The sequence below is a fragment of the Grus americana genome, chromosome 18 (genome assembly GCF_028858705.1).
Source record: "Grus americana isolate bGruAme1 chromosome 18, bGruAme1.mat, whole genome shotgun sequence".
Lineage (NCBI taxonomy): Eukaryota > Metazoa > Chordata > Aves > Gruiformes > Gruidae > Grus > Grus americana.
Genome location: NC_072869.1, coordinates 13,290,651 through 13,316,329, shown reverse-complemented (window position 1 = coordinate 13,316,329; position 25,679 = coordinate 13,290,651). Strand labels below are relative to the sequence as shown.

At 46.2% G+C, this 25,679-nt stretch overlaps 1 protein-coding gene across 2 annotated transcripts in view; it reads left to right on the top strand.

The window, feature by feature from the left end:
• The window catches only part of MAP2K4 (mitogen-activated protein kinase kinase 4), a 102,699-nt gene that overhangs the window by 35,042 nt on the left and 41,978 nt on the right, over positions 1-25,679 (top strand). Inside the window, exons 2-4 of one of the 2 annotated variants that reach the window (XM_054846295.1) lie at positions 1,728-1,830; positions 14,308-14,403; positions 20,276-20,450. In XM_054846295.1, coding sequence (XP_054702270.1) covers positions 1,728-1,830; positions 14,308-14,403; positions 20,276-20,450 — 374 coding nt within the window. The remainder of the gene's footprint in view (positions 1-1,727; positions 1,831-14,307; positions 14,404-20,275; positions 20,451-25,679) is intronic. The other variant, XM_054846296.1, reaches the window with a different exon arrangement.

Sequence of the window (25,679 nt, the reverse complement as noted above, 5' to 3'; positions counted from 1 at the left end):
TCTTGTGTGGCATTAAGTGTAACAGGTTAGGTGATTTGTAGAAAATGCAACATGTATACAGATATTTCCAGATTATTATATTGCAGCGGGATCAAAATGGAAAGTGTGTACCAGTAATTTAAAAGTAAAATGTATGATAGAGGGTATAGGTCGTCATCTCTAAGTGGAAATCACAGACAGGGAGTGATCGGAGTTGCGTTGCGGAGCTCCACGTGCTGTAGGTCGGGTGACACCAGCAGCAGCACCCCTGTCCTGCAATGAGACCTCAGAACTTAACCCAAATGTATCTGAACCTGTCACTGGTCTGGGATGGCAGGCGCTGAGGAGCCTCAGCTGGGTGTGGATGGGTGTTTGCTGGCCACAAGCTTTCGTGCGCCTTCCAGGCTGCAGGGCGTGCGTATTTCTTTTGAGGGCATCCTTAATTCTGAGGTTTGTTGGGTTTGTTAAGCTGGTTTTAGATGCATGTTGCCATCCTTGTAATATTTCATGCCCTGAAATTGCTGTAAAGTGCTTTTTCCTTTTTTTTTTTTTTGGTCTCGTAGTTACCCAAAAGACCTCTTTGTGCAAGGTAGAGGAATGCTGCAGAGCAGGATGGTGCCTCCTGGCTTCTCCCAGAAGGGCTGTGCGATGGTTGGGGATACCCGCTCTAGGGTGCGGGCAAAAGAGGGGTGTTGTAGGAATCCAGGTATCGTGCCAGCTTGGGGTGGCCACTGCCTCCTGGATGGTCAGCAGTGGTTCGTTAAGGCATTGCCCTGGCAGCGGGAAGCCCCAGGGGGTTCAGTTGTGGGCTGCTGGGAAGGTTGGGGGGAGGAGGCCCCATCTCAGCGTGTTTTGATGGAACAGGAGGCAGGTTTCCTGCAGCTGAACAGGAATGAGACGGCGGTCTTCTGCGGCCCAGTGGGAGGGCTGGGAGGGGGCCTCTCCCGTTGTAGTCCCTGATCCTGCTGTTGCTCCTGCAGGTCATCTCAACTTCAATGAAAAACATATAGCCAGTGGCTGGAGCGGTGACCAGGACCACTTCCACCCTACTATTTATTTTCTTTTTCCCCGTGCTTTCTCAGCGGGCTACAGAGCAAAGCTTTCTCTCACCTGGTCACCACTCCAATGGGCTGAATTTTGCTCTCTGCTTGGTGACCCTCTTGGCAGAAGGAGCGCACAGCAGATCTCTTCCATCCTTGCTCAGGCCTGGTTACCTCCATTTGCTTTTAGGCTGAGGAGGGTCAGGAGCCCCGTCAGTCCTCCTGCAGTCGGGGTGTTACAGAAAAGACATCCCATGGTGTCCTTTCCTCTCCCTGGCGACATCCACCCCGGGTCTGGTGGCATGCCCAGGCTGTGCCAAGCCTGTTGAGCCCCTCTGCTGCCATGGCTGAAGTTGGGCCCGACAGCATGGATGTGTTTAAAGGAGTGGTTGTGCATGGAGGATGCTCAGGGCGGGCCCTGGCGGCTGGTAGCCCTGGCAGCTAATGCTGGTAGTCCAGCAGTCACAGGAGGTGCTTTGGACACCTCGCTTTGGTGACTGACTGGGAATGAGACGGGGAAAGTCCTTGGGCTGAGAGCTGACTCCATTTCTCCGTCCCCCTGTCCCTAATACAAGCTATGATTTGCTAATGTTGTTGTGAAATGCGTTCTCCTTTTCTTAAAATATGTTTATTTTTTCTGTTTATTTCCAGATGCTCTTAATATTTTGTTGCTGACAAAAAGTTTACTTTGTGTTCGTTGTCTCCCAGGTAAACGCAAAGCGCTGAAGTTAAATTTTGCAAATCCACCTTTCAAGTCCACAGCAAGATTTACTCTAAACACTTCTGGAGTTCCTTTCCAAAATCCACACATGTGAGTATAAAGCCAAAGGCACAACTAGTGGAACAACTTTGAAATTATTTACCCAACACACAGTGTTATTTTAAATGCAGTTTGATTACTTCAGTTTTGTAGGTTGTTCAAATCTGTCAGTTTGAGTCATTGTAGAAGAATTTTTTAGGGTTTGTTTTTTTTTTTCCCCCCAGAATTAAAAAAAGGTTAAATTTGGGATCTTCCTGTTTTACACTGGATCTACTGCTTTCCAGAATTGATTGAGATAAATTGTAGCTGATCATGCAAGATATGCCTATAATTAATTTCCAAACCTATTCACTGTCATTTTCCTGTCTCTCTATTCAGTGCTTACTACTTTTCATTAGAGAGAAGTTCTTGTTTCTGTGTTACTTGTGAAAAACATAACTGTGACAGATTTTTTTTATTTTCAGCACTAAAACAAAGATTTGAAGATTATCATTCTACCAACATGGAGATGTCAGGGAGTTACACAATGATTAGCTCTCGCTGAGTTTTTTAGACAGCTAGCTACAGGATATCCCTCTCCAAAGTTTGAATGAAGTGTGGCACAGAGCTGTTCCTGACGCCAGTAAATAAGAGTAGCACATCGTCACAGAAAATATTAGCTTTGTATCCTCAGATCCACCAATCTAGATTGATGGGTGACGCACCCACAGCCTGTACGTGTGGCAGAATGCAGCTGGCATGCCAAGGTGTCCCTGATTTTTCCTCTCTAAGGTCCCCGGCAGGTCTCAAGAGTTTTGTCAGCAGCGAGTCTCAGGAACTGCACCTGCAGGTTCCCCCGCTGCCTGGGCTCTCCAAGGTGTCCCTGGTTGTAGGCTGCTTCTGCTTGGCTCTGCATGTTGCTGCCTCTCTCCTGGAGCTCAGTGCCTTCTGCTTCCCCAGGATACACCCTCTGGGCTCTGCTCCTATTTCTGGTAGCTTCTTTATCCTGGGGATTTTCAAGCAAGCCTTTATCGAGTTAGAAACATGTTTCTGATGAGTTATCAATGGTAATTACAACAAGTAGAAATTATGTAGAGTACTTTAGATTATTCTTCTTACCATCCCAAGTGACCGTTCCAACAAGTCCTCCTCTCTCCTTCTCTCTCTTTCCACTCTGAAATAGAGTATTCTTACTGGTTGTAGAGCTAGCATTTATATCTTCACTTTTTGTGTCTCATCACATCATCAAACCCTTGTAACAATTTTCTGCAGAACCCCATCTGGGGCTCTTTCCTTTCTCAAACCTCCCCTAGTCCATTAAATAATGGACTTAATCTCAGCTAGCAAGTTCAGCCCATCAGCCGTCCATAGGATTTGACTTTTCTGTGTTTATCTACATGGATTTATGTCTCGGATTCACTGGAAGTCACAGTGGCTCCTGTCTAGCACAGAAGAGCTTTCGTTGTTAATTGGTGACATCTTTAAGTTTCATGTTTGTGCAAGTGACTGTCAACGTTGTCCATTAAGAAGGTGCTGCTCTGTCTTCGTGGGAGTTGCAGGTGTTGGCAGGGGTTGGATCCTGGGCTGGTTAATGGTGTAAGTGGTTCTGAGGGCTTGGAAGTCTTTTGGGTTGGATATGATAGCCGTTCAACTGTCAAAAATGATGATAGCTTTCTTGGGAGGCTAGCTATAACAGCCATTTCTGTTTGAAAGAGGTGGATGCTGTTGGTTGGATTGCTTTCTCTGTGTTGAGGCTGACTAAGCTTGCATACGGCTAATTTATCCTCATGTCCTTTGTGGTTGTAGTGGATGCTGTTCCTCAAAAGCAATGTTCACATCTCCTGGTTGCGTGCTTCTCTCAAGTGTTTGTCTTGCAGCTGGTGCATCACGATGATGTCTCTGCATCTCCCACCTGCTTCCTGGAGAGGCTGGAATGTTTTTTCCTCTGTTGTCTAGAACCCTTTCTAGACTTGAGATTTGAATTGGATATTCCAGACCTCCTGGCCCAGATGCGTTCCCGATGCAAGATGTGTTTCTGTTCACTCCCCCAGCCTGATGGAGCGGAGTGGCCTCGGCGCCCTCCCGAGATGAGCACTGGCTTGATGCTCCTGGGGTTTCCCCATGCAGACCCTGTTGGTCCAGATGGGTGGATCTGAAGATACAGAGAAGTCAATTTCTCACATGAAATTTGGGGTTCTGTGACTTGGATCCACCGATCCGGAGGTGTCCCATAGCTCCTGCCTCCAGGAAGGCAGAGGGTCCTGCTATCAAATACCTGTTGCCTGCACCAGGCTCTGGCTGGGGCAGGAGAGGAGGCAGCCAGCAGTGTCCTGCAGCTGCTACGAGATGTCAATTGCCTATTAGCTGCACTTTGCTTGATTAACAGGTTTTGGTCGGGGAACTGATGAGGCTGGATTGGTGGATGTTCAGGTAAGAGTGTGGTTTCTTGCTATGGAGACAGAAAGCAAAGGAGCAAATGTGGCTCCTCGTGCCTGTGCGAGTGTTAGGAAGGAGGAAACCTCTGTGTAAACTGCATCACTGGAGCAAAGACACCACTGCTGAGGAGGGAAGGCACGTCCTGCCAGAAGTGGCCTTGGAAATTTCAGGGTGAAATGTCAAGGTGTGAGTTTGGCTTTCTTTTTAGGGTTTCTTTCTCAGTCTGAGAGGTATCGGGATTGTTGGAAAAGAAGTTGGGGAGTGTAGAGTAAACCATTTTGGGAATCAGCGTGAGCCAGGGATGGAGTTTAGCGCCAGTGAGCAGGGGTGATGCACGTCCAGGCTGGAGGGCACTCCACAGGGAAGTTTCCCGGGTGCTCTGTGTGCGATTTCTAACTCCAGTCGTTCATTGGTTGTAACGGCATGTTGTCTGGAGGAATGATTTCAAAGGCCACAGAATCCCAGCTGCAAAGTGCGACATTATTAAGACTCTAACCAGTGCTTCCCAGTTGCCTGACATCCCATGGCACAGAATACCCTCTGTGGCCAGGCGACCATCACGCCCGCTGTGCTCCTGCCCGGAGGCTGTTCCCAGAGCTGCGCTGCTCTCGTGGGTAGAGGCTTTTTGTTAATCTATAGGCTGTGCCCTGGAATACTGTTTCCAGGGAGAGCATAGATTAAATGTTGCTGAATATAGAAAGTTGGGATGTGGGTTCCCAAGTCTTTTCCTATCCCCCCTTGTCTCTTCTTTGCATCTGCGGTGTTTTTTGAGCCATGTCTCATGTTTGGGTCTCAGGTTGGGGCTGCATCCCTCCAATATATATGGGTGTGCGGCCACAGGTGCGCAGGGAGCGCAGGATGTGGGTGCCAGGGCAGGATACAGGGCAGCATGGAGGAACGTGAGGCCACGTGCAGGAGCAGGAGGAGCCAGCGAGTGGTCGGGACCTCTGAGCTTTGTTGTGCTATCTCTGTGATGGCCTTGGGGCTGAGAGCTGGTGAGGACCGTAGCGGCAGTGGGTGGCATGGCCCTACCACTCCTGCGCCATCCCTGCCCAGCCCACGGCACCCTGAGCCCCTGCCCAGGACACCTCCCTTCTCCCCCCGCTTCCCAGTACACCTGCCACCAGCTGTGTTGGGATGACTTGAAGGAGGTCACCTTTGTTGTGGATGACCAGGAAACCAAGTGAGGAGGAGACTAGTGGAGCCAAGGCTACAAGTGCTCTGACTGGAGCCAGTGGCAAAAACCCTTACACCTCGAGTGCTTCTAGGGTTTTGCCTGAAATACCTTCTGATTTAGAACATGTGTTAAAATCAGAGGGCTTTGAAGTGACCTTTAAGTAGGAGACTGACTCAGGTTAGCTTTGAATGAGATTAGTAACTGGAGGTAATTTTCTAGTTGCTAGTGTTTGGGCTATGGCTCCCTGAAATCTCCCCTCCTGGTGATGCTGAGAGCTGAGGCATCCCTTACTGGCACTATAAGGCACCGTGAATGGCTTTCCTGCACAGATCCTGCGGGACAGAGCCCCGGGATGACATGTTGAGCAGCAGGGAGCCAGGCAGGGGGTTGGAAGGAAGGTCCATTCTGGTTCTGTGACTGCATGTGGCTGGTGGAGCTGTGGAGGACGTGCATCTCATCCAGTTCAGCCATGACTGCTGCCACCAAATCCACTTCATAAGTGCAAAGAGAGATTTTGTCTAGTTATGCATGCTACCCAGCCTGTCTGTAGGGTATCTAGCACAGTGATACTCATAATTTTACATGTGTCCTGTACAGGGTAAAGGCAGAATAGAGCCTGAGTTACAGAGAGTAGTTGGGGAGTAAAATTCTTACTTGAAAGGATGCAGTCCAAGAGAAGACCTAAGTATTGTACTGACAGCTGATGCCCCAGTCTAGGGAAGTGTTTGCTCATGCTTGCGCCTGGTCAGAGTCAGCAAGGCATGTGACGGCCATGCTCTGCAGGCTGGGTGACAGTGGAGGCCATGAAGAACTGTCAGTTGAGACCACGGTTCAGACTGTATTTCTGACTTAGACCAGACTAACAAATGCTAACTTGGTTTTCCCTGCAGTAGATATTGCAGAGGCTGGAGGGCACAAGCCATGGGTAGGGTGAGCTCTTAAACTTCTGACCCATTGTTTTTCACAGTTGCTATTTCCAACTGACTGAAAAAACATCCCACCTTTTACCTTACCTATTCCGTGTACAAATAAGATTTATGTCACAAACAAAATTAGATTACTTAATTATCTGTGTCTAAGATCTACAGAGGTTCTTGCAGCTGGTGGCCTTTGCTGAAAGGAGGTTCAAGTAACGCTAACATGGGAATGATGTGGTGAGATGTGACTCTCTAGCTGTGCACACAGGTTTGCCTGGCAGCTGTCTGTGTTGTGCTGGCCATTGCTGGCATCCACCGAACCAAGCTGGTCGGTTGGCTGTAGATGAGTTTTTTGATTTTCTAGAAAGTGTTATACTCTTCTGGTGCAGCGATGCCTTCGTCTTGACTTCAGACTACAGAATTTAGATCCACCTGCTAAGAAGTGAGCACGCACAAAGAATTTTATTTGGCATCTGGTTCGCAGGATGTTGCTGCTTGAGTATCCTGGCTGCTAGCTGGGAAGTCTCTTGACTGTCAGAGGTGCCATCTCTCTAGAACTTGAACACCAGAGCATTGCAGTCTCATCTGGAAAGGTGACGAAATGAAATGACCCCTTTTAATGCTCACAGACCCAGCTTCTGGACTGCCTGGTGGCCTGTTGGACTCCATAGCCTTCCTGTAGCATGTGGGTGTCTTCATGGATTCATTGTGAATTAAGCTTCCAGAGGTGCCCCATATGGACCTTCTTCTCCTTATGACACTTGGGAGAGTCACACGCTTTCCAGATAGATGCCCCAAGAGTGTGTTGGCAGATGTTTGTTTAATAGACCTTCAGGGTTGGATTCCTCAAAAGCAAATGGAGATCCAGTGGCACATCAGACTCTGCTCCTTCATTTTTTCCTTTTCCCTGTTCAGGGACTGTCATTCCTGGAGAGGATTTGTCTGGCTGTCCCAAAGTCTTTCTCAAGTGTCTGCTTCTCTTTTAATTTCATCTTAGGCTTTTCCAAACCTTTCTGGCATGTGGTTTCAGGCTCTCTAGCTGCATAGCCAACAGCTGGCTGAGTCCGTTAGGAAATAACCTGTGAGAGTTACTACCATTTGTCTAAAAATTACTAAAAAACAATGTCGAATATCCTAAATTGGCATGTTCACAATTACTTGTGTGAATTTTCCTATAAATATCTCTCTGTCTGTTCCCTATTTGTATCACAGTCATTTCACATTTTTATTGTTACTGATTTCTAATACCTTTCTGCCACATGATACCTTCCCATCGCAGGATGTGATGCCTGGAAACCTTGGAGATGGGGTTTCATGTAAAAGAATTTGAATTTTTTTTCCTGTGACTGTTCTGCAACATTTCCTGAAAGTTGCAGTATCTGAACGTAATCACTGGGAAACTTGCTTGTATTCTCAAGTGAGCACAAGTAAAATGGATACCTCCAAGGACTCAGCGAATACCTTTAAGTGTTTGACCAAGTCTGTGGAAAACAGGCTCTCACTTTTAATACAAACATCTCCTGTGCAGCATGCTCTAAGTAGTCCTGCTCTAGCAGAGAAGTTGGACTAGATGATCTCTAGAGGTCCCTTCCAACCCTGCCAAGCTGTGTGAATCTGTGAATCACCATAATTTAAGTGCTAGAGCAGTGTTTCTTAAACATTTTTTCAGGAGCTCTTGACAAATTGATGAGTTTTGTCTTGTATTTAACCTTCCTGTTTCTTCCAGAATTTTACAAGTTCATTTGGCCAATGATCTCTGTGGCCTACATGACAAAGAGGTGATAACGGTTTGTAAAACACCCGTGCTCACTATCTCAGACTTCAAGTAGATCGCCTTTTCAGAGAAGGTGCTGCCAAAGTTCATGTGAGATTTTGACTGAACATGCTGCATAAAGGTCTTTTTTTTTTTTTTTTTCTTTTTTTCCTCCCCTCTAAGTTTTGGTATTTCTCTAAGATGCTAATCCTGCTCTGCAGAGGAGCTTTTTGGTGTCTCCTGCTTCCAAAATAAATTTTTCTAGCAAATTCCACGTGCCTTGGAGCATCAGTGTCCTAGTAGGACTGTTCTCTTCTTTCTGCAAGGATTTTGATATCTCAGCCCTCTGCTTCTGAATTTAGGTCTTCTGAGTCTGGAACCAAAATTTAGAGCTCATATATCTAATTGATTTTTCAAAGCTGCGGAGCACGTAGCTTCCTGCCTGTTGGGACCTGGGCTCCTTAGAACTTCTGGAAACCAAATCACCTACATTTGTGTGTCTAAATCAAATACAATCTGATGTTATATACTAACCTGGCTCCCACAGGTCCCAAGTGCTTCACGCGCACTGGGTGATTTAGCTTTGCCAACCTAAATGGTTGCTGAAAAATCTGCGTTCCCTGTTTTGCAGATGGGAAGCTGGGGCATGCTGTAATTTGGAAGAGGTAAAACTTACGCCAGAAGCTGGTGATGGGGTAGGGACTTCAGCAGGGATCTCCACAGGTTAGCTCCGTGTTACCCATCCCACCGCCATCGCAGTTAGGAGCTGTTGTCCTGGCTCTTGCATGCACAAGCCATGGTCAGAGCTGCTCATTTGGGAGCAGCATTTTGGCCTTGCAGACATCACCCTCAACATGCCGTGCGGTACGAAACGGGTCCCGTTGCTGGTGTGCGAGGGAGGCTCAGAGCAACCAATGGGTAAGAAGGTGGCGGTAGTGTCAGTTGCCTTCCAAAGCGCCAAGGCCTGGCCAGTCCTGCTGGTAGGGACAGCAGCCTGGGTGGTGGGAGTGGGGGCCGAGCCCATGGTGGCAGGGGGAGTTATCTGGGGGCTGGAGGTTTCCACGCCTGCCCACAGCTGCCCGGGGCACCCTCTCCCCTGTGGACCCCACAGGGACACGGCTGTCCTCACCGGCACATTGAGCAAGGGAAGGTGGGAAGCGGGGAGCAGAGTTGCCATCCTGTGTGACCTGTGAAGGTGTTTTTGATGATGCTCTCCATGGTTTTCCTGCTCCAGGGACACCAAGATGGTGCCTGAAAAGAGTTTCTGAAGAGCAGCAGATTTGAGTTGACTACTATATTATTTCTGCTGAGTTGAATGGCGTGTGGAGGGAGGTGAAGCATTTTGATATGATGGAAATTGGAAAATTATCAGGTAGAACAATGAGGTGGAAATATTTGTTTCCAAACTGAACTCAACTTCATTTGCCATCAAACCTGTGCCAGTGTGGCTGCATGTTGGTCTACATAGAGGCTGTACAGAAGAGCAAAGCTGGGCGATGTCTCCCTTGGATAGAAGTATCCTGTAGAGTTTTCTTCTAGTGCCTGCCTGTTGGTGAGATGTGCTGCCTACCCTTTATCTAATAACATGGCTCCATGGGTGACTTGTGGCTGGCCGAAATCTTCCCTGAGACACATAAGCTGGGGGTCATCATCCTTGATTCCATCCACACTTGTGGCCAAAGCCTCCTCCAAAGCAGGAGCTTGGTCCTGAGGTACCTGTTATGCTCCAGAGCCTGGAGAGGAGGGTGGCTGTGTTTCTTGCTTAGACAGCTTGGTTTAAAAAGCCCAGATTTATAAATCTGGTTACGAGGTCAACACTTTAATAGTAATTTGCGTGGCCTGATGAGGAAGATGGTTTGAGAAATGTCTGTCGTCATGGCCATTGGAGAGTTGGAAGTTTCCCCCCACATTTGTGGGTTTGGAAAGGCGGTCTCCTGGCTGTGTTTGAGGTGGAGCATGGTGCGGCTTTTGTTTGAAAGCAGTTCAAGGTTTCAGACTACGGAGGGTTCTGTGTGGTTTAAGAATTTTGGTTTTATTTAATTCTGCTGCTTGTGTCCCAATGGTTCAGAGGCGGCACGGGGTCTGGCAGGAGCAGAGCTGTCGCATTAGTGTTCAGTAGACCCTGGGGATTCCTGAGTTACAGCCCTCTTCACACATCAGGAGGGACGCGTCTGGTCCTGGCATAGCTGCGTAATTCACACGAAGATGTAACTACTGCAGTGCTTATTTAAGAGAAGTGAAAGCAGGTCAAGTAGTTTCAGGGTCGGTAGCAGCTCTTCTCTTCCCTTCCCTTCATACTGTTGTGATGACAGAAGCACGATTTTCTCTCCTTTTTTCCTTTCCTGTATTTCTAGGTGCTGCATCCCCTAGCAAGGACAGTAGTGTGCATGCTTATATGCAAACTGTAAATCTTGGTGCGTGGAGATTTTTAAAAGCATTCAGGACAACAAAATACCCTAATCTCTGGAGAGTTAGAGAAAATAGGAGACCACAGCTCCATTCATGTTGGACTTTTCAATAACATTTGAATCTGTTGGTGTATTTTTTAGAGTATTTTAAGACCTATGTGTCTGTGCTTTACCATTTTATCTGGTAAATTCTGTAAGCCATTCTAAAACTTGTATTTCATACTTTATAGAGAAAGTGTGATGCATTGCCATCTCTGAGCCTTCAAATGGCCTGATTATCTACATTCAACAGTAACTTTTTATGGTTAAGAAATACAGGTGAGATCCAGAATAAGAGCTGGAAGTTGCCGAAATTTCTCCCTTCCTCCCTCCAACAATCAGCTGTCTTTGGGACCTGAGCTTTTTGATGAAAACTATCCTATGGCACCTGGGTGTTACCTGTGTCCCAAGGTGCCCCTGGGATCTCTTGAGCTGTGCACGTCACTGCTGTCCTGCCTAAGGTCGGGGGGACGTTAAGCAGCCCCATATCTGAACTCACCAGTTTGTAAGGCATGCTCTGAAAATATTTCAAATGGTTCTGATTTCAGTTAAAATTTAGCCAGGGAGCAGGAGATGCTGTTGCTCATCTGTATATAGCGTCTCAGAGGCTGGACTACCCTCTGGGCATTTCTCTTCTAGCTTCTTTTCTTCTAGACCCGTGAGTCTGGCTTGCTGAGCTGGGGATCGATCTAAAGTCAACAGGGGCAATAGGTGTCCCATCCTGTATGTTTTAGGGACCAGTCTCCTGGAACATGGATGAAGTCCTGAGGCTGAAGAGAGCCTGTATCCCCACGTTCCCTCCTCCTTGGGCAAATACAGTAACCGATAGGTTAATATGCAAAACCTGCTGGTGTTTGGAGAGCAAAATGAGATGAAGCAGATTATTATGTGTATCTGAGTACGTATGTACATATGTGCGCACAGAGAGGTTTGGTCTCTACCTATTTTTTGGATGAATATGTTGTTCAGTAATCTTTTACAAGTAACAAAGTAGGACATTGCTTACGCATTGGTCTGATCTTAGTGCCTGTGTATAGGAGGGGTCTCCACTGTATTGTACAGATGGTGTGTCTGGTTTCTGAGCCTAAGTAGCTGTCACTGTTTTTTCTGGTTGTGTGAGATACAAAAATGTCAGAAAGGATTTTATATACAGACTATCACTAGTCATATCTGTGATTTAAGTTGGGATTGAACCTACGTTTCCAGATGTGGACCTTGCAAACCACAGTTCTGCAGGAGACCCCAGTAAACAACTGCCATTGCTAGCTGTAGGAATGAACTTTGCTCTTTGTGTACTGCGTACTCGGGATGACACTGCGTTTCATCAGAGCCAGAGTACATCCTTTATCTATTCAGACGTTAATCACCACCTCGTAGTAAAATATCTTGCATTTTGCCCTGGCTATGGAGAAGTGAGCTGACTCTTCTGCTTTGTGAGTTCAAACTGAAGGAATCAATCATCCCTATTGTCTTCTGTACACGTCAATAAATGGAGAATAAAGAGAGGAAAGTCTGTGGATTTGGAGACTGCTTTGACCCCATAGGTCATTGTCAACAACTTCTGTTTTCGTCCTTTGCACAAATGAGTGACTCTTGGCATGTACCGTGGAGGTCGTCTGGACTGAATGAACAGGATGTACCCAGGAAATTCACAGCCCTTGTACAAAGAGCTCACGGAAAGGGCACTGGTGGATTGGATGGATGTGACAGAGGTGGGGGCTGGCCTGCAGGGTTGAATTGGTTTCGCCATTCTGCTTGTTTGAGGAACTGACTTCCGAGAAAGACTTAGATAAACTGGGTTCATGGTATATTTTGTCAGTGAAAACTACAGACACCATCTTTTAGATTCAGATGGATGCTCTTGCCTCCCATCGTGAAGGTCCTTCCATTTTGGGAAATCTCAGAAAAGAGAGCAAATGTCCAAGCCAGTCTACAGTGGATTATGGCGACCCTAAATGGTCTTCTCTTTGAGCCTGTCTTAATTCTCCTCTTTGTAAAATATGCTTGGAGTAAATGTGGATGAGCAATTGGTTCTTCATGCCCAATGTAACTGATGCCTTTGCAGAGACAAGCGTGGATCAGTTGCAAGTGATTGTTTCAAATATCTCTTGCTACGGCAGTGTGAAGGCTGTTGTCCTCTCTGAGAAGTGTGGGGGCTTCTCCATAATCCATCTGGGTTTGATTTGTCTCTCTGATGTTCTAGGTGTCTATTTCATACCAGCAAAAGATGGGAAAGGTGGTTCTCTGAGACCATTAGCCTAACTGCTTACAGCATCCTTAATTTTCTGTAAGCATCCTTACAGAGCTTACAGACAATCACTCTTGGCTCCTAAGAGTCAGTGGAGAAAACTGTGCCCCATGCAGCCATCTGGGAGGAGGCCAGCTTCTCAAATCTCACCATGCTGCTAGACAATGGAGCACGGGCACCTTCACCAGGCAATCGCTTTCACTGGCCTGTAGGAGTCCTATGGCTTAGAGGAGGGGCACTTCTAAATACAAGTCACACTTGGTGTACTTAGTCTTGTTATGGGCTCTCTTTTGGTCACCACGCTTACGATAGCTGCCTGCCTCTGGAAAAGCAATCTCTGGTCTTGCAGTTAGGTGATTTCTTTGTCTTCCATCTGTTCTTGTCTGCCACAGAAAGGAAAATATTGCCACGTACATTTTTTGGCACTGAATTTCAGGTTAAGCCCTGTGATGCAGCTCAAAGTTGTGTTTTGTTTTCTGGTTTTTGTGGGGGTTTTTTTTGTTTGTTTTTTTAAGAAAAATCCCAAACAGAAAATAAATCCCGAAGGAGACGTTCAAGAGCTTTAAGCTTTCCTGGACTAGGGTTGGAATTTTACAACATACAGGAGTTTAAAATAGAAAAATCATTTGTTAGCGTAGTTGAAACAAAAACTTTTCATGTAGTTGAAATAACAGTGCTTGTTATCTACCCCTCTCAAGTGTTTCCAACAAGGAGCTGAGCAAAACCATGAGTTTGCATTGCTGACCGCTTGTAGGTAGCTGCGCTGGTCATTTGTACAAGTACTCGGGGCTTGTTTTCCGTGTGCTCTCCCCAAAGCATTTGGCAGGAGCCCGTCTTGCCTGAGCCATTTTGAGATAACAGGTTCTTGTATTGGGAAAGGAGCTTTGCAAGGCTGGAAAGTTTGAGGTACTCGGAGATCCAGAACCTGATTTTTGTTCTTAGAGCAGTTTCTTAGTACAGAGTGGTAATTAACCTTCGTTTATCTGTGAGTTGTGTGGCTCTGGAGGTAATAAGAACGTAGTTGTTCAAGTCATGCAAACTTACTCATTAAAAGAGGGGATAAGACAAGTGACAAGCCCACCTGGGAGAGACCACCAGTCCTAGATTGGTGGATTCAGGATGGAAGCTAGATTTAAAAAAAAAAAACAATTTTTTTTTAGTGAGTTCTGCTTTAGAGACCACAAGAAAAACAGAGCAGAGATGGTCAATGTGCCTCGAGGCAACAGCATGTCACTAACAGATATTTGGTTAGTACGTTGAATGCAATTATTCGTGTTTCTAATCATAGTGATAATACAATTGGAAATAATAATTGCCATGGCTGTAAGAAAACAAATTGCTTACGATTTAATATGTTAAAACACAGTTCAAACCATCAGATGCTGCATTGCTGTCAGCGAGGGGAGGTTGCTTAGGCGAAATGTGGAAGAAAAAATCTATCGCTCACTAATTTCTTATGCTAAGCGCTCCGTGGGTAATGTGACTAGCTGAGTATTGTGTTATACATTATTGTGTCATGTGATAACAGCACCGTGTTTTCCTGTCATTTTCACAACTTTTCCTGGCCGAAGTGATACACAAGCAACCCTGGGTAGTAATCACATTGTCCCGTTCAGTTTCAAAAGGAGAGAAGCGGACCTCATCCAGAAACTTTCCAGCAGGCTACAGTAAGCTTAACCCTCTGTTAGCCATTGTCAAATGCTTTCCATACCCGCAAAAATGGCATCTATTAAAGTAATGGAATTTGTCTCAGAAATAGTGTCATTCCATTGAGTGATTTTTGTGTAACGATAATGATATTGCATCTCAGTATCATTTTGCAAGCTATTTAAAGTATATATTTAAGTTCTTTTGTTGATTTTTATGGATATGCTCGTGTCTGTTTCCTGTTCTTTCTCGGGTAGCTGACCGTGGCTCAGGAGACGTAATGTTTCAGAAGAGAGTCAGCATTCTCAGGAGGGTTAAATTAATTACCTCGGGTTTTTCCGGTATTGTCCTGAAGTGCCTGAATACCCAGCCGTGGTGGGTTCAGCGAATGTGCTGCAGCCAGGCTCATGTCCAAATCGAAGTGAGTTTGAGGTTAATGTACTCAGTTAAATTCAGTACAGGCTTCGCCATGACGAATTGAGAGGTTTCCTCCGTGTCAAGGGCAGGGTTAATCAAAATCCATTACAACTCAGTAGTTTACCAGGGGAGCTTAATACAAAATATTGACATTTTAAAAGCTTCATCCAAACCCTATTGAAGTCAGGCGACTTTGAAGCCTTGAGCGTGTGCTGGACCAAGGCTTGAGGGCTGTGCAATCTTCTAGTTAATATTTTTATTTTAAAGTTTTGGAGGAACATAGAAAGCCAAGGCAGTGTAGGGAGAATTTCTGCCACTTGGTCATGATGAAAGGGAGCAAGTGTGCTTTTGTTTTTAGTCTGAGTAGCTAAGAGATGCAAAACTAAATCATTTCCTTCCTTTGACACATTTTCTGTATTTTCTTCATGTCTAGGAATCTGTTATTAAAGGTAACTAAGCCCCAGGACAGCTTACACGGGTCAGAGCAAAACCAATTTAGTTCTGCCCCTCTCGAAAGGATGCCATTGCTCATCAGCTTATTGGAACCAGAAGTTTCTTCTTGTGAGAATCTGAAGGATTTGTGAGAGCACCAACATTTTCAGCCCTCTAGAAAAAAATGGAACAGTTCTCTTGGAGACTTTCTCCAGTGAAATTTCAACTAGAGTTACTATTTTATTAGTGTTAACCTTCAGGGTCTGAAAACTATTTTATAAGTAACACAGACATTGAGATAGAAGCATTACAGCCTCTCTAGGCTATTTGAAAGACTTGGTAGAAACATGTTACCCAAAGTTAGAAGCCATGGTTTTAGTCTGAAGTTAGGAATTAGTGCACAGTGTTGTTAAAACTCTGCAGTTTGCATGGAAGCTTTTTTGTTAGGGTTTACGTTTTAGCATTCCTTTGGCTGACTGACCACAAATCAGTTTCTAAAGTCCCGTTGTGTCGAGCAGCTTTTACCAAACTTGTAGAGAAGTAGGATATATTCTCATTAACCATACTGTAAACGGGAGCTTTAAGGAGAGACTTCCTAGAAGAATCCAGCACTAGGCAGGTTTGTGAAGCACAGCTGGTTTACTTAGATCTTTTTGACTGCAGATCTGTTTTATTCGTGTCAACTGTGATGTTGACTACCTCAACTTTTGGGCTTCTTTGAGTCCAGCAGAACTCTTAATGACGTAAAGCAAAGAGAAGATAGGTAGCTACCTACAGCATCTTTCTGGCCTTGCTTCATGTCTGATAACCTTCAGTTTTGCTTAAAAAAATCCACCAACTTTTCTGCTTCTCCCCACGGTCCTTCTTTTTCATGCCAAGGAAATGCTTGTTTGAAGAAGTTTTAGCATCCCTGCAGTTTGGTGCTAACAGCAGGGCTCGGGGAACTAACACAGACTGTCCGAGGGCTTCCCAGTGTCTCCAGGGTTCTTCCCAGGAGGTTTTGTGGGCCTCTAGCTGTGGCAGACCTTCCCGCGCGGGTCTAGCTGGCCAAGCTTGCGATGAGCAGCCTCCCGTCCCGAATGCGTGTGACCCTGTCCTTGGCCCGGCTGTGGTGCCTGGTGCCAGCCGTCCGCCTGCCTCCTGCCAAGCTGGACCCACAAACGTTTTCATTTCTGACAAAGGGCAACTGTTTGGAGGAGTTGTTGTCTTGCTTGGTGCTCCTAATCCCTGGAATAACTGCTGTGACAAGCATAGTAGCCATCTGCAGTGAGACCAATACGTTGGTGCCTTTCAAGTGCTGTCATCGCAAGGACCTCCTGAGCCTATCAGCTTTTTTTTTTTTTTTTTTTTTTTTTTGCTTTTAAAACTTTTCAAAAGCAAAATGGGGAGCTCAAGTCTTGGACAAGTCAACAGGAGCTATAGTCCCTAAGGTGCATTTGAAAGTTCTACTTTTAACTGTTTGAGGAGTATCTAGTCCTCTCTAGCTATTAATTTTATTTTTTAACTCATACATTAAGCCCATTTTAGGCATCCTGATCACTTGGAGGATATATGTCCAGTTTTGCCCAACATTCCCAGCCTTAGAGAGATTTGAATTGCACAGCTTAAAAACAAAATGGTAAGAGGAGGTGTATGTCTGACCACATCTGTGCAAACTAATGAGCACTAAGCACAGGGACTGAAATCTGATCGCTTGCAGAAGCAGGAACTGAGCATTAATTACTTTTCCCCTTCACTGGACGCTGTTCTGTGTGGTTACCCTTCTGTTTTCTGAAGGAAGCTGTTGTAGTATCCAGTGCACTAGGATGTGGTGCAGGGTTTAGACAGGATTTTTTGTATTTTGAGAGCATGTCTGCCCTGTGGATTTATGTCCTCATATATCTGCAGCAGTGTCATAGATGTACTGCATTGATGATTTATTTGTTCTTATTGCCTCAGTTTTACATCAGAAAATTCCCATTTTATATCAATACAGAGAGTCTGTGTTCTAAATTTGCATTTTTTTGAGCTGCTTTCTTGGCATGGAAATCCCTTGGGATTTTGATTTACACTGAAAAATTCCCGATAGAAAGTGTGTGTGTGTGGGTTTATGCTAAAAGTAATCATTGCATTCCAGTTACTGACTCTTTAAGACAGGCATTGCTGCTTAAAGGAAAACTGCATTGTTTACATATGACAGCTTAGCTAAATGAGCAAAATCTATATTAAAGTGTCTGTCACTCTGTCAAACTTGTCATTTGGTTATTTGACCATTTCCCTGGGTATTTGGAAAAAGATAAGCAGGACCTGTGATTGCAATACGAGGCAAATGGCATCATAAATACATAATGGCAATTAAGCCAAGCTCCATCACGTGAGGTTTTGTGGGTGGACGGTGACGGTACGTCTCGATCCAAACCCCTGGAGCTCCACTGCTCTGCACCAGAATACAGCTGCCGAGGGCACTCGGTGCAGACCCGCGGAGGGGTATTTCCTAGCTCACATCTTCTTCCTGGCGGCTGGAGCCACCCATCCTGCAGCTGCGGGAACAATGAGTGGCACAGATCTGCTTTCACGCTACAGCTGGGGAGAAACAGGCTTCTTGTGTAACAAGGAAATAATGAATTCAAATTTGCTTTCTCTTCTGATACAGGGTAAGAAAAGCAAAGTTTCCTGGGCAGAAAAACAGACAGAGGGAAGAGTGGAAATGGGTTTAATTGCTTTATTTGAACAAACCACATCAACATTTAAATTTTTTTAACTCTGTGAGAACTTCAATGTAAAACATTGTTTTGAAACGAGATGGAAAGAGTTTGCTCAGAAAATCAAATCTCACATTTTGCCCTCTTGGTAACACCTCTATGGCTTTTTTCCTGCTGTTTTGAACAAGATTTAGCTCTCAATGGTCGTGCTTCTTCCTGCCCACCAGCTGGCAGGAGGTAGGCAGGAAATGCCCGTTTGCCAGTGCCGCCTCGGCATGATGCTTGTCACCTTCCTTCTTCCAGCAAAAGAAGAACTATTTTTAAGGTACTGACAAAATAGGATGGTGGAGCCGTTAGATAGTGACTGATTCATGCAGCTTCCATCAGAAGCTGCCTGCAAGACAGCTGGCAAGTCTGGAGGTCGTGTTTCTTTTCTTTCTTTTCTTTTTTTCTTCTGTTCTTTTTTTTTTTTTTGTCATTTTACTACCTTATTTTCATTTCTTGCTTTTTAGTAAGCAGATTCCATGGAGAACCCCACTCAGCGCAGTGTTTTATTATGTACAGAATCTCAAAGATATGTAGATAGTGCTAAGGAAGGGGTGCCACCTCTGCCTCCACGGGCTGCTGTGTCCGTCACATCTATGCTGTGTTGTAGCACTATCAGCAGGTTCCCTGAATTATTCCTGAGGGCAGTGGAGGGACACTGTAGGGAGAGGCAGATTGAAAATCTCGAGCTGGGCAGGTTAGAGAGCAGGAAAGACCAGGGCAGGCACAGCACAGAAGTGGTGAGAGGAGCCCTTCAGCAAGGCTCTTCATCGAACAGGTCAAGGGTTCAGGACATGCAGCTGCTCAGAGCCCGGAAAGTGCTAAACCAAAGTGTCACAGAGAAGCCAGAGTGCAGCAGGTGAAGCCGTTTGAACCATAGCTGCTCCAGTCCATTGACCTTTGGACCTGACCTCACTGCCCTCGCAAAACCCAGGTTCCAAATAAAACCCAGTGGAGGTCACAGTTGGGTCTACCATCACATCCAGCTGGGTAGTGTTTGCAGCTGCTGGTTGACAAATGGTTGCGTTTATCAGCGTGGAATCGGCCATAATGTGTTTGTTCCTCTGGCTGATAAACTCGATAAGCTTTAGGCGTTTGGTCGGATACCTCAGGCATGTTCTGCTCATTTGGCCAGACCCTGGACAAGGGAGTGGTGGCTTGATCAAATGCTCAAGAGAACTGATCAGAGTCCGAGGGATGAGTTTGACAGAATCTCCCTTGTACACAAGGTGGTCAGAAGTACCTGTGTGCTTTGATACCTGCGTGAGATTGATGTGCCCTGCAGTGGGAACTGTCTTTAATGCTGTTAATGCTACTTGAAAATGGGAAACTCAGGCTTTTGGCTTACTTTATGACCCAAGAACTGCGATTCAGCTAATTAATTAATGAAAACCTGAAAATTTGCATGGCATTTTAAGATGATAAGTGTTGAAAATACTTGTGCATTTCCTACTAATTCAGTGATAGCATTGCTGCATTTGAACGACTAATTTGGGGCACCTTAAAACAACCGTTGAATTCTTCTGTCCTACAAATTTTGGGCTTTGTTCTGCTCCTTACCTGGACAAATCCTGGTGGCCTCTCTAGGAGCAATGTTTGCTCAAGAGCATTAGTTTAGGTGTTTGGTAAAGACACGCTTGAACAGACAGTTCTTGTCTTCAAAAAACTTGTCTTGTTTTTTATAATTATATATTTTTATAAATATAAATTATTGACTCTTCATTTGTTTCTGAATAAACTAAATGATTACCTAAAATGTTTTTTCGTTTTTGGTTTTTGTTTTTTTTAAATTAATTGCAGTTTTCCATTAAGAGCAAACTCTCTCTAAATTACCCTTGATTGACACAGAAGACCTGCCTGTGTTGCATAGAAACCCAACTAGAAAGGAGACAGTTGCTGGGAGTGTGGTGGTGTAGAGCAGCAGAAGCTTTGGGGAGTTGGGGCTGGGGAGTGCGCTTCATACTCTTGGTTCTGCATGTTACCAGATCCTGCTTGAAGCCTGATGTACTTTGTGCAAAGCAGAAAGAACTGTGTAAATAAGTGATTAGAATGACTCTACGATATGAGACACATTGAATTTTATGCCTCAGCTGGAGAAACTTACCCATAATTGAAGCTGTGGGCAAGTGTATGTCATTTTTGATTTAACATTTTCCCTCACCCCTGCACCCCCTACCCCAACCAAAATCCTTCGTGGAGTCAGATTGTTGCTGTAGCCTTTGTGACCCCTCTCTTCTAATGTTTAATCAAGTGCTGAAAAGAGAAATTTACAGACTATTTAAAATGTGGAAAAATTGCTTCCCAATATTTTTGACAGAGAGAGACTGAGAACACACAGCATTGAATCATCAGGAAAATTGAAGATTTCCCCTGAACAACATTGGGATTTTACAGCAGAGGACTTGAAAGACCTTGGAGAAATTGGACGAGGCGCTTATGGTTCTGTCAACAAAATGGTCCACAAACCAAGTGGGCAAATTATGGCAGTTAAAGTAGGTGATGCCCATACTTACATTTGTACTTCAGTCCATTAGGGATTAAATGTGATGGAGAATTAATGTTCTTCCATCTAGCACCCATCTACTCTCTTTTCTATTTATTTCCAGTGTAAAGGCTGCTGTTTGCTGAAAATGCATTGTATAATGGGCATATTGTCAAGTGATTTGTGAAGCTCTCATAATTGCTTGTGCCCTTTTGAAAATGCCTATCAGGAACCTACTGTTTTGAGCGGATCACATGTCTCTGGAGACTGATAATGGGGCATGGGCCTTTCACCTCTGGGTCACTGGTTCAGATGCAGCCTAGGTTGGTGGTAGGCACAAGTCGACGTCTAATAGCTTCTTGGTGTCTTTTGTGAAATAAGGAAGTGACTTACAATTTGCTTTTTGTGTAAGCATGTGCCATTGTGTAGCCTCACCAGGAGGAGCTGGAATGGAGTGGACATCTTCTAGGGAGTGTTTTGCTCTTGCTGAGGTATGATGGAGTCTTTGCTTTCTGCTTACCATGCCGGAGCTGCTCTGGAGATGGAAAGCGTAGCAGTTTTCTGGACTGTCCATTTGCTACCTTACGCTACCCAAAACTCACCTTAAAACCAGAAACAGTATGCAACCTCATTTCCCAGCTGGGCTATACGGAGTGGTCTTTGCCTTGCCGCAGCAGTGCTGCTCACTGGGCATCTCTGAGGAGCTGCTGTGCATTGAGCTGGGTGAGGTGGGCAGCAGCCATTCACTCTCTCTCTCTCTTCCATCCTTTTCTTTGCTTGCTGCCGGCTGGTAGCTAATGACATCAATCTTTTAACCGTGGGTGATATCAACTGTAAGTGCTCCCATGGCTCCCATGAAAGAGTAGAAGTGAGCTGTGTAGAGCTCTGTGTTGCTTTCTTTTCCAACTCTCTGTCGTCTTTGGAATATTCCCTGATGCGCTCTGGAAATGTTCGCTCCTGCTGGTCTCACGTGCCAGGTAGACGTGCCTCAGCCCCAGCTCTAGCTGCTGTGAATATAATTCATACTTGTATCAGGTTTCTGGAGTAACCACCATCCTTTGATTTTCTCCAGTAAATATTGACTTCCTCACAGCGGTGAGATCACTGGCCAGGTCTCTGAGTGTTTTGAGCACCATGCAGCGGTGTTTCAACGTGGTTTTCAATCCCTAAAAGTCTCCAGTGGAGCTAGAGGCTGCCTGTAGCTAAAGGCTTGTTTCTCTTAGATGCCTTTGGTGGAACTTGTAGATGAGTTTGCAGGTAACAGGTTGGAAGCTGTTGAAATGATGCCCAGGCACCCCCAGCTTCTCAAACCCAGGGTGTGTGACCTGGGTAACTATAGTTTTGCTTCTATAATCATGATAGCTGTGGGTAAGAACGAGGCATACCTATAGCTGAGTGGCTTTGCTATCCGCAGCTCGGCAGTGGGACAGCTGTGCTGAGAAGAGCGTTTTGTTGGATTAGCTCATGTCACTGAGGAGGAGACGTGTCTGCTGGCACAGAAATTCTGTTGTCCCAGACTGTGTTTGCACAAGGGATGTTCAGCATTGTAAGATAATCTTGTTGAGGGTCTGTGATGCAGGTACAGCTCCTGTCTGGGAGGCAGAGGCATCAGTGCCGTGCCCTGGAAGCACCCGGTTGGAGATGACATTGCACAGCGTGTTGAGCTGGCTTTTCCAAGGGATGAGAGGTGGTCTGAGCCCCAGGGCGTGCTGGGCTTGGAGGCTCACTTCTAAACAAATAAAACCTGACAGGTTTACAGTGTCTGAACTTTGAAATGTCAAAACTATGGGCTGGGATGGTGCCACCTTCTTTTCTCTGAACCCTTGGGCAGCATAGCTTGCAGGAGAAGAAGGTCGGAGGGTCTGGGCAACTGCATCATTTCTAAAATGTTAGTGGCAAAGGGCTGTTCTGTTTGTCCCAGCGGAGATAAAACATCCAAGGGACAGCAGCTATTCCACAGCTTGGATGGTGCAGTTATTTGAGATGAGGATTCAAGTCAGGGCTGAGCTTGGACTAGTGACTAGTTCATCCCAAACTACTTGGCCTTTTCTTTCTCAGACTGCTGTTGCTTTTGGGGCAGCTGAGTTTATGCACTAATCTCTCTGCTCCTGCTCTATCTAAATTTGCCCTATGGGCCATCTGTGTTTGGGACTGTGCTCCTCCTGCTCTCTCTGTCAGGACTGTGGTGTCCTGACAGCTTGTGGAGCTGTTGCCTTCAGAAGCCGCAGCTTCCCACCTGCCTTCAGGGAAACCAGCTGCTCTCCACAGTCTCTCCTTGCTCTACAGACAAGCTTTTCTTCTACTTCAGCCCTTCTGTAAGAGAAGGTTTAGAAGGGGGATGGTGGTTTGAGCGGAAAACATGTCAGTCTATTTGAGGTCTTGGCCATGATCTCAATGACACCTGTTTGCAGCTCCCTGGCGCAGCACCATGCTGTGTGCAGAGCATCAGGAACGCTGCCCTGCAGCTAGCTGGATTGCGAAGGCCGTGTCTCTGGTTATTTGGTGGTGCTACTGTCCCTCTCCTGTGCTTCCCCAAGAGCAACAGCAGTGCAGCAGGCAAATCCTCCTTGGAAGCACATTCAGCAGTAGGAAATAGCTTTATGGAGGCTGCAAGCCAAAAGTTGTTGGCTGTTCCGTACTGATGAGCGAAACACAGAGATGGCTCCAGAAACTGCTAATTAGATACAGAGAAAATTGGTACAGGGGCCTCCCCCAGCTCCTTCTCCATCTTTATCCACCACCACCCAAATTTCCACTACCACTTCTGCAAATTTCCAGCACAGTCAGGCATCTTCCTCCCCCACTTCTGGAAGGGCCAGGTCCTGTTTGCAGCTACCGTGACCAGGCTGCATCCCTTGTGACTTGTCAGCCTCTTCTGCCGCGGACAGATTCAAATCCTCCTTGTTTTACAAGCCTGCTGCAGTTACATTGTAAAGAGTGGGTGAAACGTTGCTCTTTCCCTGTGCTGGAGTCTTCCTCCGGCTGATGGCAGCTCCTGGTGCCTCTGGGCACTCATCCTGCTCTCCTCTCCACATGTGGCTGCTGGACCGTACTCTCAAATCCCATTTCCAGCTCCTTCCTCTGGCTTTTTCTAGCCTCCACAAGGTAGTCTTTGGTTCCTTGAAGCGTGGTTCAGCTTAGCCTTCCACTTTCTCCCCGCTTGGTGCGTGTGGCACCAGTGCCATGGAGCACGCCAGCTCCTGCTGCCCCGGGGGTCCCTGAGCTCCCCAAGCACAGCCTTTTTGCCATGCTTCCTGTCTATATTTCTTACCACTGCAGGAAAATAATTCCTGAGTGCTGAAATAGCACAGAAAAAAACTTGAGATCTGCAGGTGGAAGCACCATTTTCTTTCATTTTTCCCTTTTATGCGTTTTAGCCTCATCAGCCAACTTACGGATCCTGGCAGATGTAATCCTGGCACCTTTTACGAGGGTGTCTAGCTGCTCGCACGGGCAGCGCCGCCAGGCCCCTGGATGAGTCAGAAAGCTTTCATCTGTGCTCGAGCGTCAGCAGCAAAGGAGGAAAATGATCCTCGTCGTGTCTCTGGCGTGAAACCACTGCAGCAAAGCTGCGGCCAGTGGAGCGTTGTTGGGGAGAGGCTGGGATGATGTGCCCTTGTCCCCAGTCCTGCTCCTCCCTCTCCCTCAGCCTTTGTAGTTCTGTGCCTCTATGAATTTAAATAACAAAAAGACATTTATGTGCCTCTTCAAGAACAGGCTGGAGCTGCTGCAGGAGCAGGGACCTCACGCCTGTGAGGCTGCCGGCTGCAGCCAGCGTTGGTTTCGGAGGCAGACAGTTGTGGTCTTTGGCGCGATGCTTTTGCAGCCCTTACCCTTTCTGCTATAGAGAGCCTCTTCCTAGAGCCATCAGGAAGAGGGGGAGAGGATAAAGGAAAGAGGAATCCAACTCAGAGGATTTTTATTCAAACCGTTCTCATTTTTGCCTCTGGAAAATGTCGTATTATGTTTTTCAAATCTTAATAAAAGACAGTCCTCTTATTCATTAGGTCCCTTCCTCTTTCAGACCTTCCTAGAGGTACAAAGTTGCTGTTTGCTCTAGGTCAGCTGGCATTGCTGTCTTCCTCTCACCAAAAAAAACCCCCCCTTTCATTTTCTTGAGGACTTACTGGCATACGAGGTCAAGACTCTTCCAGGCAGGAAAGAGAACAGCCCAATTTTGTCCAGTGCCAACTCTGTCTGTGCTAATTCACAATTTTAAGGCCAGTTTGTATGTTAATTCCTCACCTCCTTGGCAGGTTTCTCTCTGGGCTCCTCGTTTTCCTTGAAGAAGTCCCTGCCCTGGCCAGCATTTGCCTGCAGCACCAGCTCTCTGCGATAGTGCCTGGTCCGGCTTCCAGTTCCACCCAGTGTCCTTTGACTTTGTTTCTGGTTTCTTGTTTTCTCTTTAGTCTGTTTTTGCCCAGTTTGTGTTGCTTCAGAAGTGACTAGTGACCAATCTCCCTGGCTTCTTCGCTCTGCGGAGAGCCCCGGTCCCTGCTCCTGCTTTTATCCCACGTACAGCAGTACGTGCTGTTCTCCAGCCCCCTTTTGCATTTGCCCTCCAGCATCACCATGTGGTGTTGTCCCAGCTGCTCCAGGGTTGTGCATCTTGTTTCATGAGAGCACCGCAGATTCGAGGAACGGGACTGTCTTTGGCACATCAGAGGAACTGTAGAGAAGCCCCATTTTATTTGGGCAAAATGGTTTTCTTGGGAAGTTCACCCAGCAGCTGGGAGGTGCTGGGTGAACTTCTGTCCGGAGGTTTCGCTGTGACACTGGTGACAGTCCACACAAAAAAGACAGGTCACACAGAAAGATCTCTGGCATACTTGTTTTTTCCGAACTGATATAAAAATACATGAATGGAAGAAAAAAGCCCAAACTGGAATGAAAGCAGGGGAATGTTCTCCCTGTTGGAGCAGGATGCTCTGCTTTTTACTTAAATGGTGTATGTAATACCTGGCGTGGGTTTTATTAGCCAGGGTGCTTAAAAAGGCCTCTCGAAGGCTAGGAAAGTTTCTTCTTTGAAGAGTTCGCAAGATAAATAAGCAAATATTTAGAATAGCCAACTGTTAATCTGTTAGGTGGTGCCTGTGCAGGTCAGGAGTTGAGCAGGGCAGGGACATCCTGAGCGGCTGGCAGGAGACCGCCACACCCCACTCCTCTCCCCCAGCCCCGGGACTGGGCAGGACCTTTCTGCCCCACAGCAAGTACCACCTCCGACATTTGAGGTTCAGTA